General features: G+C 40.6%; 1 protein-coding gene across 10 annotated transcripts in view; it reads left to right on the top strand.

Moving 5' to 3' along the window:
* The window catches only part of PHF20 (PHD finger protein 20), a 66,437-nt gene that overhangs the window by 12,058 nt on the left and 40,985 nt on the right, over positions 1 to 13,394 (top strand). For all 10 annotated transcript variants that reach the window (XM_030462829.1, XM_030462836.1, XM_030462827.1 and 7 more), the window contains 7 exons: positions 4,761 to 4,932; positions 5,147 to 5,231; positions 5,951 to 6,030; positions 8,799 to 9,186; positions 9,575 to 9,682; positions 10,632 to 10,808; positions 11,357 to 11,530. In XM_030462829.1, coding sequence (XP_030318689.1) covers positions 4,761 to 4,932; positions 5,147 to 5,231; positions 5,951 to 6,030; positions 8,799 to 9,186; positions 9,575 to 9,682; positions 10,632 to 10,808; positions 11,357 to 11,530 — 1,184 coding nt within the window. The remainder of the gene's footprint in view (positions 1 to 4,760; positions 4,933 to 5,146; positions 5,232 to 5,950; positions 6,031 to 8,798; positions 9,187 to 9,574; positions 9,683 to 10,631; positions 10,809 to 11,356; positions 11,531 to 13,394) is intronic.

Raw genomic sequence — 13,394 nt, 5'->3', positions numbered from 1 at the left:
TTCCTCACTGCTTGTGCCTTTGCTGGTGTGAATTGGTGGGCTTTCAGGTCTGGTGGCAGTACTGACCTCTGCTTATGGGAGGGTGGTCACTTGTAGAGGTGCAGGACTGGGTGGGAAACACATTCCACACAGAGAGGTCTGCTCTGCAGCCTGGCTTGGAGACTTCAGTTCTGGGAAGAACACTTCTCTTGACTGACCATCACTGCAGTAGAAGGGGGGGGAAAGGACCTAAAAGTTACTTGAGCTGTCTTTGAACCTTCTAATGCTCTTTGTTTTAGGAAGTCAACTAGAAAAATAACATTTAATAATGCTCAATGAATGAAGCATATGAGGAAAATTGCTGGAGATGAAGACTTCTTAAATCCAGAAGTTAACTGGGTTTTGTTAGTTCCTCAAGATATCTTGTCTCTCCTGCAGTCAGCTATAGTTGACTGATTTTGGTCTGTGTGGGTTAGACATGATTGTACTTTAGGGTCTGGAATCTTAAACATGCAGAAGCCACAGTGCTGAAAACCATCAGAACATCCTAGAACAAGGAGTGCTGTGCCAAAACATCTTGGTTGCATGCAGAGTATTTCTCTACTTTCCAGGTACAAGGGGATTGGAATTGTGAAAATGAGTAAACGTAGCTCTTTGTGGACAGAACATGAAGTAGGAGCTTGGAATCATGCTGCATGTTATGTTGGCTTTCCTGTGTAGCCAAGAGCTGCATAGGTAGGACTTGGATCTGAATCTGCATGCATGTTTGGTTATCTTGAGCTTTGTTCATATGACAAGAAATCAATCACCCCACAGAGCTGAGGTTTCTGAGCCTGTGTGTAGTGTAGGCTTGTTACAGATGCAGTTTAGTATAGACCAGATTTCAGGAAGGCTAAACTTGTGTTACCCTTCTGAAATGTTTGCACAGCAACATGGTGTCAAGGCATGGGAGTGCACAGCTCTTAGCCAGGAAAACTTGAGGCAGGGGCTGGAATTCAACACCTACTGTATTTATTATAAATGCCTTGGCTTAAATTTGAATTTTGGATGTACTGCATGCCCAAAACCAAGCCATGTTGTTTGGTTTTTAAAAATGCTTGATCTTAAATGACCTCTCTTCTGCCTGGTGTTTTGTGACTCTGATCTCACAGCTTAGTTATTAAATCTCTGAAAGTTCTGAAAGTTTTCTTTTGCTTGCTCAGCTTTTGCAATCTGGTTCAGAAACTCCAGATTTTCTTGATTGCAGTCTGCATGAGTTTCTGGTTTTAGGGTTTGTGAACAAAAATTTTTAAGAGCTAGAGGCTTGTTTACCTTTAGAAACAGAAATGATGGGCTGACATAACCTCCCTGGGTGTGGATTTGTAGAGGACAGCATAATCCTCTCTTTTTCACCTCCTGCTCTGTGAACAGCAATCCACTGTGGTGTGGTTACCATGCAGTCCTATGTGGCTACAGAGCTTTCCATTTGCTGATACTTTCTCTTCTCAGTGCTAGACCTTCAGAGCCCCAAGCTTTGTCTTGTGTCTCTGTTGTTGCTGCACTGGCACCTGCACACAGGCAGAAGTCTCTTGTTTGATGGCAGGGCTGCTTTTTGACTTCTCTGGTCAGTAGCAAGTACATCAGTCAATGCATGGGCAATATTCCTTCTTAAATGGCTGTAGTGCTTTGGAAAGTATTAAATCTTGGAGCCTCATTTCTCTGCCTTTCATGACAGTGGCTTCTGGTATGAAATTCTAGCTCAGGATGTTTGGATAAGATGTGAAGCCTACTGAAGAGGAAAAAACCCAAACCTGTGTATGCCAGCATAGTAGTCATTGCAGAGTCTTCTCCTTGCCAAAGTGCAAAGTGAATCTTCAGTTCTGTTATTCAAGGTTGCTTTGTTGTATCTGGAATCATAATGGATTGGAAATGTTCTTCAGTTCCTAGTGCAGTTATCTCCCAGACTTGAACTCCAGGGAGTGCAGTGAGTACTTCTGGTGCTTGGAGTAGTTCTTAGGGCTTGGCTGATGGATCAAAGCTGCCAGGAAAGGCTTGTGACAGTGTTGACCTCAGGGCACTGAAGGAGGAGAGCTCTGGCCTTCAGGCAGTGCCTCTCTGCATGTTGAAAGCTCTCTTGGTACCCAGTGCTGGAGGTCAGAGGATGCAGTCCTGGGACTGCTCCTGAATGTCACTGTCCTGGGGTGTCTGTGACAATACATGTGCACACTCCAGCAGTCAGCACACTGTTTCTCAATTTCCAGATACTTTTCTCAGCAGAAAAGAGGTTGATTTTACACCTGTGTCTGCAATAAGCTCATTTCCATGTTATTGGCAGTGCTCTGAAGTTGCCAGTCATTGCTACCCTGTCTGGTGAGAGTTCTGCTGTTTGAGCTTTTGGTTGTCACTTGGGCTTTTATCGTAACTGTCTGCAGTTTGGGCATCTCAGAGGTTTTCCCTTGTGCTTGAGACCTTGAAAGGTGCAGGCTCAGTTTCTTTTGAACTGAGCTGGTAAGTTACCCTGTATAGTGCAAGCAGTTGTGTCTGATTTCAGCTTGTTTTCCAAAGTGTGTTGGGTAAATATTCCAATCAGTACTGAGGATTTGTACTGAGGAATCCAACCAGCTGAGGATTTCCTACCCCAGGTCAATTAGGTGGCTTGGAGATCCATGAAGTCAGCTAAAGGCTTCCTTTGGAGTTCAGGGGAGGATGTGTTGGGCTATCCCTGGACACTTGAGAGTTTTACTGTTTCTTGTCAGACCTTTACCAGGCTTCTGCTCTTTGCCTTTGATTGTGTGTATGCTCCCATAGTATGTTTTCTGGGTAAACAAGTCCAAATCTTTTAAGTTAACCTGTAGCATGTTCACAGGATTTTTGGTGCATGTGTATGGATATACTGTATTCTCATCTGTAAAAATGCATGGTTCTGGGTTAATGGTTCTTCTAGTGGAGAAGTTTCCTTTGGGTATGAAGCAGGGACCTGTCTTGCATCATAGGGTTAGTTGGCTCTTGACTTGGGATTGTCTCTTCAAAGTGGGAGAAAGTGGTTTGAGTGTGTTTACCAGAGATTGGTATCTGCTGGGGATGGAATGGAATGTTAGCTCAATCCTGAGCCAGTACTCTGTCATTTTTTTCAGCTTCTCTTATCTTTGAGAATCTGGACAACCCTTGGGCCCATAGCAGTCCTGATGGCAGAAGCATCCTTCTGGCTGGTTTCTTGTTGAGAGGGTCTGGGAATTCTTACAGTTTTAGCTGTACTCTGCAGGGAACTGGATACTGAGTTTTGTCATTACCTGTTCTTAGTGATAAGCAGTTGCTGAGGTACCCAAGAACAAACTGTGTTTAATGTAAGTGTGTTGTCATATGTGGAAGGACTCTGAATATTTCCCCCCCCTCCTTGTGAACCTGTGCAGGGCTGTGCTTGGGGTTCTCTAAACGTGAAAAATGTTGGCTGTCCCCCAGAGGAAATTCCTTCCTTCCTTCCTAGAAAGCTGTAACCAGCTAGAAATGCCCATGGTGTAAGGTTCTTCCATTTGTCTTTTCTCCATATCCATCATACCTTGGGATGACCTAAAGGCAGAGCTTGAGGGGTGATGGAGTGTGGGGCTGGGGCTGCAGTGTCTGTAGTGTGGCCTCTTCATGGCTTTGTGACCAGGACATGACAAGATGTGTCTCAGATCTGCTGAAGTTTCAGCTGTAGGGAGCTTTTCTGTTAATCTGTGTGGGACTGTAAAATGGTACCCTGTGTGGCATTTAAGTCTTAACTCTGACATGTCTAGATTTTTACTTTTAGCAGCAAGCTTGATCCTTTGGAGGTGCCATTTCTTCCTGCTCTTTGTTCTGTCTTTTTTAGTGTGACTTGTCAGGTAAAGAATACTTCTGGATTTATTGTGGTGTTTTTTAATTTATTTTTTTCTGCCTTTTGTTCAAGAATTCAGTGAAAAAAATTCTGCCTTTCTCCTACAAATAACTGGAAACACTAACAAGGGAAGATCTTCTCCTGGCACTATTACTGTGAATGGAGTAACATCAATATCTTCAGCTGGAGTAGTAAAATATGCTGTGGTTCTGAAATACTTCCTCAAGTTACAAATTACCAATGCAATTAAAGAAATGAATAGCTTACAATGTTTTCCTGATTAGAAACAACTGGATTTGATTCATTTCAGTTTCCTGTAATCCTAATATACTGAGACATTTTCATTTACAAGTCCCAGGACTTTACAGATGAAATTTAACTTTAAAAATCTAAAACTTAAATTGGGATTAGTGTGCCTGCTGCACTTCTGCTGGGTACACTGGGATGATGATTCCTGATGCCTACTGATGGATATTTCTGAGAGAAGTCAGTGTATTGACCTCTAGGTCCTAGTCCTGATGGGAAAATGGACCTGAAGCTCTCATTTTTGTGTTTCTGAAATTTCTAGCTGAAGGGAAGGTTTTTCTGGCTTCTTGATCTCATGTTTTGCCACTGTGGACTAAGAAATCCTTAGTTGTTTCCTTTTCCTGTAGCCAGTTCTTGCCTTTGTTGAATTTTGGGATTTGTCCTGTGCTGAGCTTGTAGTAATTTTGTAGCATCTTTTTTGCTGATACAAGTGATGCATCAAATACTAAGATAGTAGAAAATAAAGTTTGTTAGGTATAGTAACTCTGCTCCCCATCACACCTGATCAAATGGATTTTCAGATGTTTTGCTTTTGATCATTCAGAAGGCTCAATTTTTATAGTGTTTTGTACTGTAGCTAAGTGTCTGAGACAGCTCACCTTGTTCTTAATTGAAATGTTTTAATCTACCTTTTGACCAGGTATCCAGCTCATATTGAAGAAATTGATTATGAAGAAGGAAAAGTACTTATCCATTTCAAACGCTGGAACCACAGATATGATGAATGGTTTTGTTGGGACAGTCCTTATTTACGTCCCTTAGAGAAGATTCAGCTAAGGAAAGAAGGATTACATGAGGAAGAAGGTTGTGCAGTAAGTAGGAAGCAGAGGACATGTGAGCACAAAACAGCTTCATGTGCAGTTGTGGGAACTGTGACCTTTGAACTGCTTCACTCTTGCTGTGTTGCCTGCTGTAAAAGTTTTATGGTTATTTTAAATATTGTAAAACTAATAATTTTGACCTTTTAATGAAGTTATATGTATCAGTAATTCTCAGGTGAGAACACTTTTAATTACTGTCTTGCAGGGGTTTCATATAAATGAGCAGGTGCTGGCGTGCTGGTCTGACTGTCGCTTCTACCCAGCCAAAGTTACTTCTGTTAACAAAGATGGTAAGGGGCATTTTTGGTTTTATTCTGCTTGTTAGTAATACATTTGTGATTGTTTTCTAACCTTTTAGCTTGGGTGGAGAGAGAGTACAGTGGACAGAAAACAACTGTGACAAGTTTTATTTTCAATTTTATAGTTTAGTCTGTCATTGACTTCTTCTGACCTCACCTCTTATGCTTTTCATGAGATAAAAGCACTTTCTACTCGGATATCCAGTCAGTAATTGCTTTAAGTCTATGTTTAGGAAAAATTGTTCATAAAAAAAATTCATTAAGAAATGCATGTTGCTGCAGTAAAAGTAGCCTCAGAGCTACAAAACCACTTTACAGATAGAGGGGGGAAAAATAGAAGAATAGTCTCCTTTAGACTAATAGTAAGTAACCATGAAGGACTTGTATGTTGTTGCCTATATGTTGTAAGATCATGGAGACAAAAAAACCTGTGTAGTTATCAATTGCAGTATTCCACAAAAAATATTTCTTGGTTTTATGAGGAAAGTCTATATAATGAGCAACTTTTAAGCTTAGACATGCACCTTTATGCTTGCCATAATTATTTTTGTTAAGTTCACTTTTGTTGCCTTTCCTGGCCCTTACCTTTGCTGTTGATGTATCAGATAAGGCAGGCTTTTATCTAGAGCTAAATATGCAGCCAGAGTATTTTGGGCTAATGACAGATGCTTCTGATAATTAAACTCTTAATCTTTGTTTTCACATTTTAGGTACATACACTGTGAAGTTTTACGATGGTGTAGTTCAGACTGTCAAAAACATTCATGTCAAAGCTTTTTCCAAAGACCAGGTAAGTGTTGTCTGCCTGCTAAAATAATAGTGTATTTTAAGATTACAGTTCAGGTTGGTAGATTTGAATTGTAAAATATTAAATGAATGAAACATTTTTCTTGCCAACATGCAGTGCATCTGGAACAAAATCTGTTAAAATGGAAAGATTATGCAAATCTTCATGGGATGATTTGCAAAGCTCTGTTTTGTATTCTCACACATGCAGCTTGAACTAAAGATGTCACAGGAATATTAATCAGTCTTCTAAAAACCATTGGCAGATTCATAGCATGCACACTGCAGCCAGTGATAGGCTATGGAAGCATACTTTGGTTGTTTCACCTTTTGAGATTAGTTTAAATACACACTTAATTTTTAATAAGGGGTAGGAACTATGGAGAAGGCAGAAACTCTTTCCCAAAGTGAATCCTTGATTGTCTTGACTTTGAATGAAGCTGTCTAATAATTTTTCACTTACCAACACTGAGAAAATAAGCTTTTTAACTAAATTATGTTCTGCTTCTATGGTTTGGCTATTCTACCAGCCTTCCATTCTACCAGCTCTTCACTTGCTCAGTGCTGTGGGTTCAGCCTTCAGCTCATGATGGAAAATAGTACTGAGCTATTCTGAAAAAAAATTGTTTTGTCCTGCTCATGGTGAGAAGGAAGGAGTGTTGCTTTGTACTTATGTGCAGGCACTTTGTAAGAAAAGCTGACAAGTTCTAGTCCTGTGTAACTTTATTAAAATTTCTTATGTACCTGCTTCAGTATACTTACTTTTCATTACAGGAATGGTTTTAAGTTTGGGATCTTAACACATATTCTTGCATGGCAGCTGTAGCCTGTGTTTTTGGTCATGCCTTCTGCTTTTAGTTTTCTGGAATGTCAAGTTTGAGCAAAGAAATCCCTCTGCCCAGCACCAGTTTGAAATATAGATTCCACTGTATTGAGGGGTACAGTTTAATCTGTTACTGTTGTGACATGCATTCCTTGGAGATTTCCAGATTGGTGTATTTGCCAGGCTGGGAGAGGAGACTATTTCAGATTTGCCTCATTGTGCTTTTAACAGCTTTCAAGTCATAGTAGTTGTGCCTTGTTTAGGGTTGACTCATACTCACAAGGGAACTAGTGAAGAATTTGCATTGCCATAAGAAGAAATATTTGGATTCAGATACTGAACTGACTTAGAGGTGTGCTGCAAGTGGAAGGAGTGTCTCATTCCTGTTCACCTCTAGGAGAGGCTGTAGCTGTTAAGTCACACATGGCTCTTACTTTAGCTGTTTTTGGGAAAAGCTCCCAAACTCACCTGGTATCTAAAGGGAGCAATGTAAGATGCTGTTGTTACCCTGTCCCTCTGTAGAGGGTGTAACACGTCTTGAACAGTGATGGTAAAATGCTGATTGCCTGCAGAGTATCAATGTGCTTGTATAAGGACCCAGGGCTTGTAGGAGCTCAGTAACATCAAGAGGCAATTCAAACATTGAGAATCATTTGAAGATGGTTCAAATGTGGTCCAGTACCACATATTTGAATCAAGTCAGATGGCTCTATGAACAGCACAACCTGCCTAATGCCTGAAGGGGTTTTTTGAGTTCTTTTTATTGACATCTTTTTTTCCATGTAAGCCACATGCAGATAGGAAGATCAGGGTAGGAAGAGACAAGATGTAGTGTAGCACAAAGAGATAGTGAGATTTAAGTATATTTTCAGAATTCTGTGTTCTTTTCTGCTTTCTTTCCCCAAATGGGAATCAAGGCATCTAGCCTTTCTCATCCTCTGAGCTGTGCTCAGAGTTTAAGCTTGTGCCCTGCAGAACTCTAGCTGGAAAGGAGTATGGTTGCTCCTTAATGCTTCCAGTTATTAGTCAACAGGAAGAGAGAAGTTAAATTGGAGGCAGTGTTGACAAATGAAGAAATACATATTATTAATCCAGGTGCAAAATTTAAATGCTTCTGTTCACCAGAGCAGAGAAGTTCTGGGACAGCCTATATAAAGCAGGATCATTTGAAGAAGGAAAAAACCAAAGTCAGCATTTCCCCAGATGGTTAATTGGAAATTTATAAATAATATTTCACAGAATGGGAAGGCCATAGATGAGCTGTGAGCTGGTGGTATGGGAATGTTCCTGGTTTGGTGTTATTGTGTAAAAACTGGGGAAATGAGATTATAGGTTAATATTGTATCAGTAGTTCGCTGGCCAAGGGCTGCTAAGAAATTTGTTGTGCTGTCACACTGAACACCAATTACTGTAAAGTTCTGGTTTTAAATCTAAATGTGAACACTTTAACATCACATGGTTCTTGGTGAAGTTGGTGAGTGCAGTTGTTTTACAAGACACTGCAGCTGACAGGTTTCGGTAGCAGTGCTAAGTAAAGCAGAATCCTGCTGTTTTTAATGACACTTTTGTGAAAGGGAGGCAGTTTTTGTATCCAAGTGACTGAGCTGTTTGCCCTTGTCTGTGCTCACAACTTCCACTTTTTCTTCAGCATCCCAATCAGGCTTTAAAGTGCTAGCATGGCCCTAACCTGCACATGAGAACAGAGAGACAAAAAATCTCATGGCACTGAGCTGTGAAAAGAGAGGATCTGTTGTGCTGTCCTGTGCTGCCTGCATCCTTGAACAGCTGAACAGTTCAAGTGTCTCTGAGTTTGAATCTGTGAGTTGCAGCAGAGAATGAGCATTTATCCTTTGAAAAATTGGATGAAGTTGCAATTCTGCTAAATAGAGGCAGGGAGGACTTTCAGGTTGCAGTAAGTTAATTTTCATGTCATTTTTTCTGTATTCTAGAATATCGTGGGTAATGCCAAGCCTAAGGAAAGAGGTGATGAAATTCCGTCATCTCCTGAAAAGCGGGAGAAATTTAAAGAGCAGAGGAAAGCAGCAGGTAATGCAAAGAAAGACAAGGATGAAAAGACATTAAAGACTGAGAAAAGAGTTAAGCAACCTGACAAAGAAGGAAAATTGATAGTCATCTCAGACAAAGGCAAGGTCTCAGAAAAGAATATATCTAAGAATGGAAAAGAAGATAAGGAGAATATATCAGAGAATGATATGGAATATTCAGTAGATACACAAATTGAGAAGAAGCCAGAGAATGACAACGTAAAGAGCCCCCAGGAAAACGGGAAAGAAACGAAGCGGAAACGCGGGAGACCGCCCATAACACCTCCAACGGGTATGTCTGAACTGAGAGGGCTGGGCCATGAATTGGAACACTTCTAAACTTGATAAAGGAATCAACAGGATCTTATTTTTTCACAGCTTAAGTGGCTAGGAACATCTGGAAAAAAATTCAGTTAGTCTTTCTTCAGGCTTGGTTAGGACAGCTGGGAGCATACTTGCTCGTCAGGTTTGGAGTTTCAGTGGTTTGGTCAGAGGTGAGGTTTGGACAGGTCTTCAGTTATTATCATCTGCAATCAGATTTAATGCTAATATCTAGACTTTGGAAAGCCAGGGGAAACTGAATTAATGCAAGGTTAGTATTTTCAATTGGCAGGCTTGGGAATTTGTTTTTAAGTTTTGCAGCTTCATATCCAGTCCATTTTTGTTCTCCGAACATGTAGAGCCAAGTTCTCAGACACTGCAACCCATAACCTTGGAGTTAAGGCATCGGAAAATACCTAAAGGAGGTGAAATTCCATCAAAGCGTCCCAGGATTGAAAAAAACTTGTGTGAGTATTTTTTGGGAGCTAACTGTAACACTACAGGTACCTGTAAGTTTAAGTGGAGGAGGGGGGAGGGGAAAGTCTGCAGCATTTAACCATGAACTGTGAGTCACAAAATGACTGAAGTGCAGCTCCTGGTATTTTTATATTGGTCACTCATGTAGCATCATCATGCTGAAAATCCCTCCTAAGTCTTGGAAGCTGGGTTTGGATAAAGGAGTCACAACCCAGAAGTTCATAGGCATGGGGGGGGGGCAGTGATTATATTGCCTCCAATTTAGAGTAGGTTATAAAAGTCTTTTTCTAGTTGTAGAAACTCTTTACTTGCTAGATGGAGGATCTACCTCCATCTTTTCTTAGCAAGCAAACTTAAATACTAGATAAATATTCACATCACTGCAGCCTAACAGCTCCTGCTTCATCATGGTATGCTGTGTAGTGATGTTGAAGAACTTGCATGTGTTTGGGAAAGGAAATACATTCTCTATAGTAGTGTCATGAAGAAGAAGATAAAGATCTGAAGAAGGCTTTCTTTCTCTTCCTTTGGACCACAAAGTCTTGAAACTTCAGTGCACATAGGTTGTGCAGCTTAGGGTCAAAGTTTTTTTGTGTGTCTGAATTCTCTCATCTGACTACTGATATTAATTATGTCTGTGGGACAGTTGCTGTTTAAGGCAATACTCAAATACTGATCTGTATTCTTTCTTGAAATCTTACTAAAAGAAGATGTTGAGCTGCCTTTAAGATAGTTTTTTGCTCTATTGTTACGCTTATTTATAACTGTTAAATGTGACTAGCTTTTAGAGAGAGGTCTCATCACCAGGGTTGTTTGGCTTTTGCTGTTAACCTCAGTCCTTAAAAAACCCCCACACTTTCAGGCTGTCACTGGGAGGCTGCATGTGACCTGCTCAATAATCCTGTAACTGCATGGTACCATTACATTTATCTGTTGCAGCTCAGGAAAAACTGAAGAACTCTTCAGATAACCCTGAAAGAGACCAGATCAGGAGACGATCTTCAAGACTCTCATCTGGTATCAGCCATGAGATTTTAAGTACAGATCATGTCACAGCTTCAGCAGAAATTCAGCCTTTGAAAGATGCAGTATCAAACCAAAAGGAATCTGAGAAGGGTAAGTAATCCAACTTCCTGGTTTTGGGGTGGCATGGCAATAACACAGTTGTTGCAGGCACTGTATTTTCACTTTTGTAACCTACAGGCTCTATATCTGTGATTAACACCCTATTTCACCATCAGTGCAGAGAAAACTTAAAGGAAATCTTCCATCTCTCTTTGCCCTGATTGCTTTTGCTTCTCTCTCCCATTTGTATCCCTCTCTTCTAGTAGAGGGATAACTAATACTGCAAAAGGTTGTAAAATAACTTAACTTAGAGGGAATGTTATGGTTGTTTGGGGTTTTTTGGTTGGTTTTGCTTTGGTTTTTTTTGATGTATTCTATTTTGTTTTAAAGGAAGATCACTTCTCTAAGAAGCTCTGAATTTAAAAGGTTGTTACAAGTAGTTGTGTTCTAAAAACTTAATTTTGTGTTAACACAACAGCAAGCAGTCTGAGCATGGATAGGTATTTGTCTTCACTGTAATGCCATAAGAAAACCACATCAGTGTTTTGGCATATGCTTTTATGTGCATTTTACTTAATGAAAATTTTCCTCCATTCTAGTCCAGTTAGGAACTCCTGCTGAATCTGATCAAAGTTGCAGTGAACACGAGTCTCCTGGAAGCACATCCCATAGCACAGCACTCAGTACAGATGCCAGTTTACAGGAAGAAAAAGTTGAAGATGCTGAATCTTCCTCTGTTACTGTCAGAACTCAAGAACCTTCTGCTGCTACAGGTTCAAATTTTGATTTAATATTTAATATTGCTGCTTTTCTCAAGGAAACTGATGCCAGGTGTTACATATTTGTATGAGTGTCACTAACAAGAATTGTGCATTCTTGCAGTATTAACTATGGGGGAAAATTTGTATTTTTATTCCTTGTGGATTCAGTTTTGCTCTTACACTTCAGAGATTGACAGCAATCTTCCAAAAAGTGGAAATTGTAATTTTTAAATGGCTGAGCATAGTATTTTTAGCATGTGAACAAGGAATTTAACAAATGTGTGTTTTCAGGCTTTAATTTAATATTTGTAATTCTGGGATAAGTGGGACTAACATCTTAAAAGATCAGGTTTGTTTGTCATTTCTGTGCTGTGGGTATGTGGTGGCATTGATGTTTGGGAATCCTGATCCTGTGTTTCTGTATCCTTATGTTTTGGCTTCTGTTCTGCTTAGGCCCCAGACTACATAGAGGCTTTAGTGCAAATTTATGAAATAGTTCAAACATTTCAGTGTCTCAATAATGTATATATTCTATTTTCTCTTAGTTAGCTTGCCTCTTCAGATTAAAACTCATTATACAAGGAGCAGACAATACCAAGGCATAGTGCTCTCTGATTACTTCCCATAACTTTAATACTCAGACCTTCAGCTAACTGGAGGAACTTGAACTACAAATTTCCTATTTATGCTCTATCAAACAAGCTTAATTTGGAGAGGAACATAGTGTTTAGAGGGATTTACAGTAATTTGACTGTGCAGTCTTTCATCCTGTTTGGTTATTCCAGATTTTCCCTCTTGCTGGTGTCCTCTGTCACGCACTCTGGTGTAACTCTACCAGTGAAATGTCCTCACCCTTTGCCACTGATGTGCACCTGCAGTGCAGGGAGGAATTCCCCTCTTTCTTTTGCTCAGCTTTGATATGTAAATAGTCTTTTACTATATAAAAATAAGAACTCTTTTGACCTTGTGCTCCTTCCTAACCAGGCTGATGATATATCCACCTGTATTCTAACTGGTGTGCTCAGAATCCTGTTGGTTGCTGTGTGTCAGGGCTGTGCCTTCCCTTCCCCACACCTGGCAGTGAGGTCAGAAGACAGAGTGGCTGCAGATTGGTTTTGTGAGCTGGGCAGCTGTGTCCTGTTCAGTCTGTAAAATACTTTTGGGTCTAACATTTTTTTTAACTGCTGAGCTGTTTTGGCTCATGAAGGCACTACCACTGTTGGGTTGCTGTACCTGAACAGAACATCAGTTTCCTTGATTCCAAGGAAGTGCTGTTACTCTGTACTAGCTCTGTGGGAGAGCTGCTGACAGCTTTGCCTGCAAGTCTCTGAAGCAAAATAGGGAGGCAAAAAGTGTTGCTTCTTCCAGTGCTTTTGAATTTGTCCCTCACCACCTTGTAGCAGGTAGAACCAATTTAATGTACACTTAAACTTTAGAGTTGAAAACTTCCTCTGAGTAATGGCAGTGTAATATTACCCTTTCCTTAGGCTGGTGAGCTGACAACTGGTGAAGCTCCTCACAGAGCTTTTCAGGAGCTGCTGTCACAGTGTGCTGGGATCTTACCTGCCAGCAGTCTGCAGCCCCAGCAGGGTTAGCAGCTTGTGCTGTGCTCTGCAGGCACTGGAGTGCAAAGAAATGCTAAAAAGCAGGGATGCTTCCTGATCCCCTTGGAATCTTGTGCTTCAGGCAAGGAGCAGGAGTGGTGGTTGGTGTGACTGCAGCCTGAGGGGTGTGAGGTACAGGAGCGGGTACAGGCATGGCCCCAGACAGGTACAGGCAACTGAATTGCTCTGAGGTGGAGTGTGTAGGGTTTGCACGGCTCTTCTAAGAGATACAGCAGGTTGTAGCAGTTTTGAAATCTGAAAGAATTTTTACA

The sequence above is a fragment of the Calypte anna genome, chromosome 20 (assembly GCF_003957555.1).
Source record: "Calypte anna isolate BGI_N300 chromosome 20, bCalAnn1_v1.p, whole genome shotgun sequence".
In the NCBI taxonomy this organism is placed as follows: domain Eukaryota; kingdom Metazoa; phylum Chordata; class Aves; order Apodiformes; family Trochilidae; genus Calypte; species Calypte anna.
Note: the sequence above shows the minus strand (reverse complement) of the source record. Positions and strands in the feature narration are given on the sequence as shown.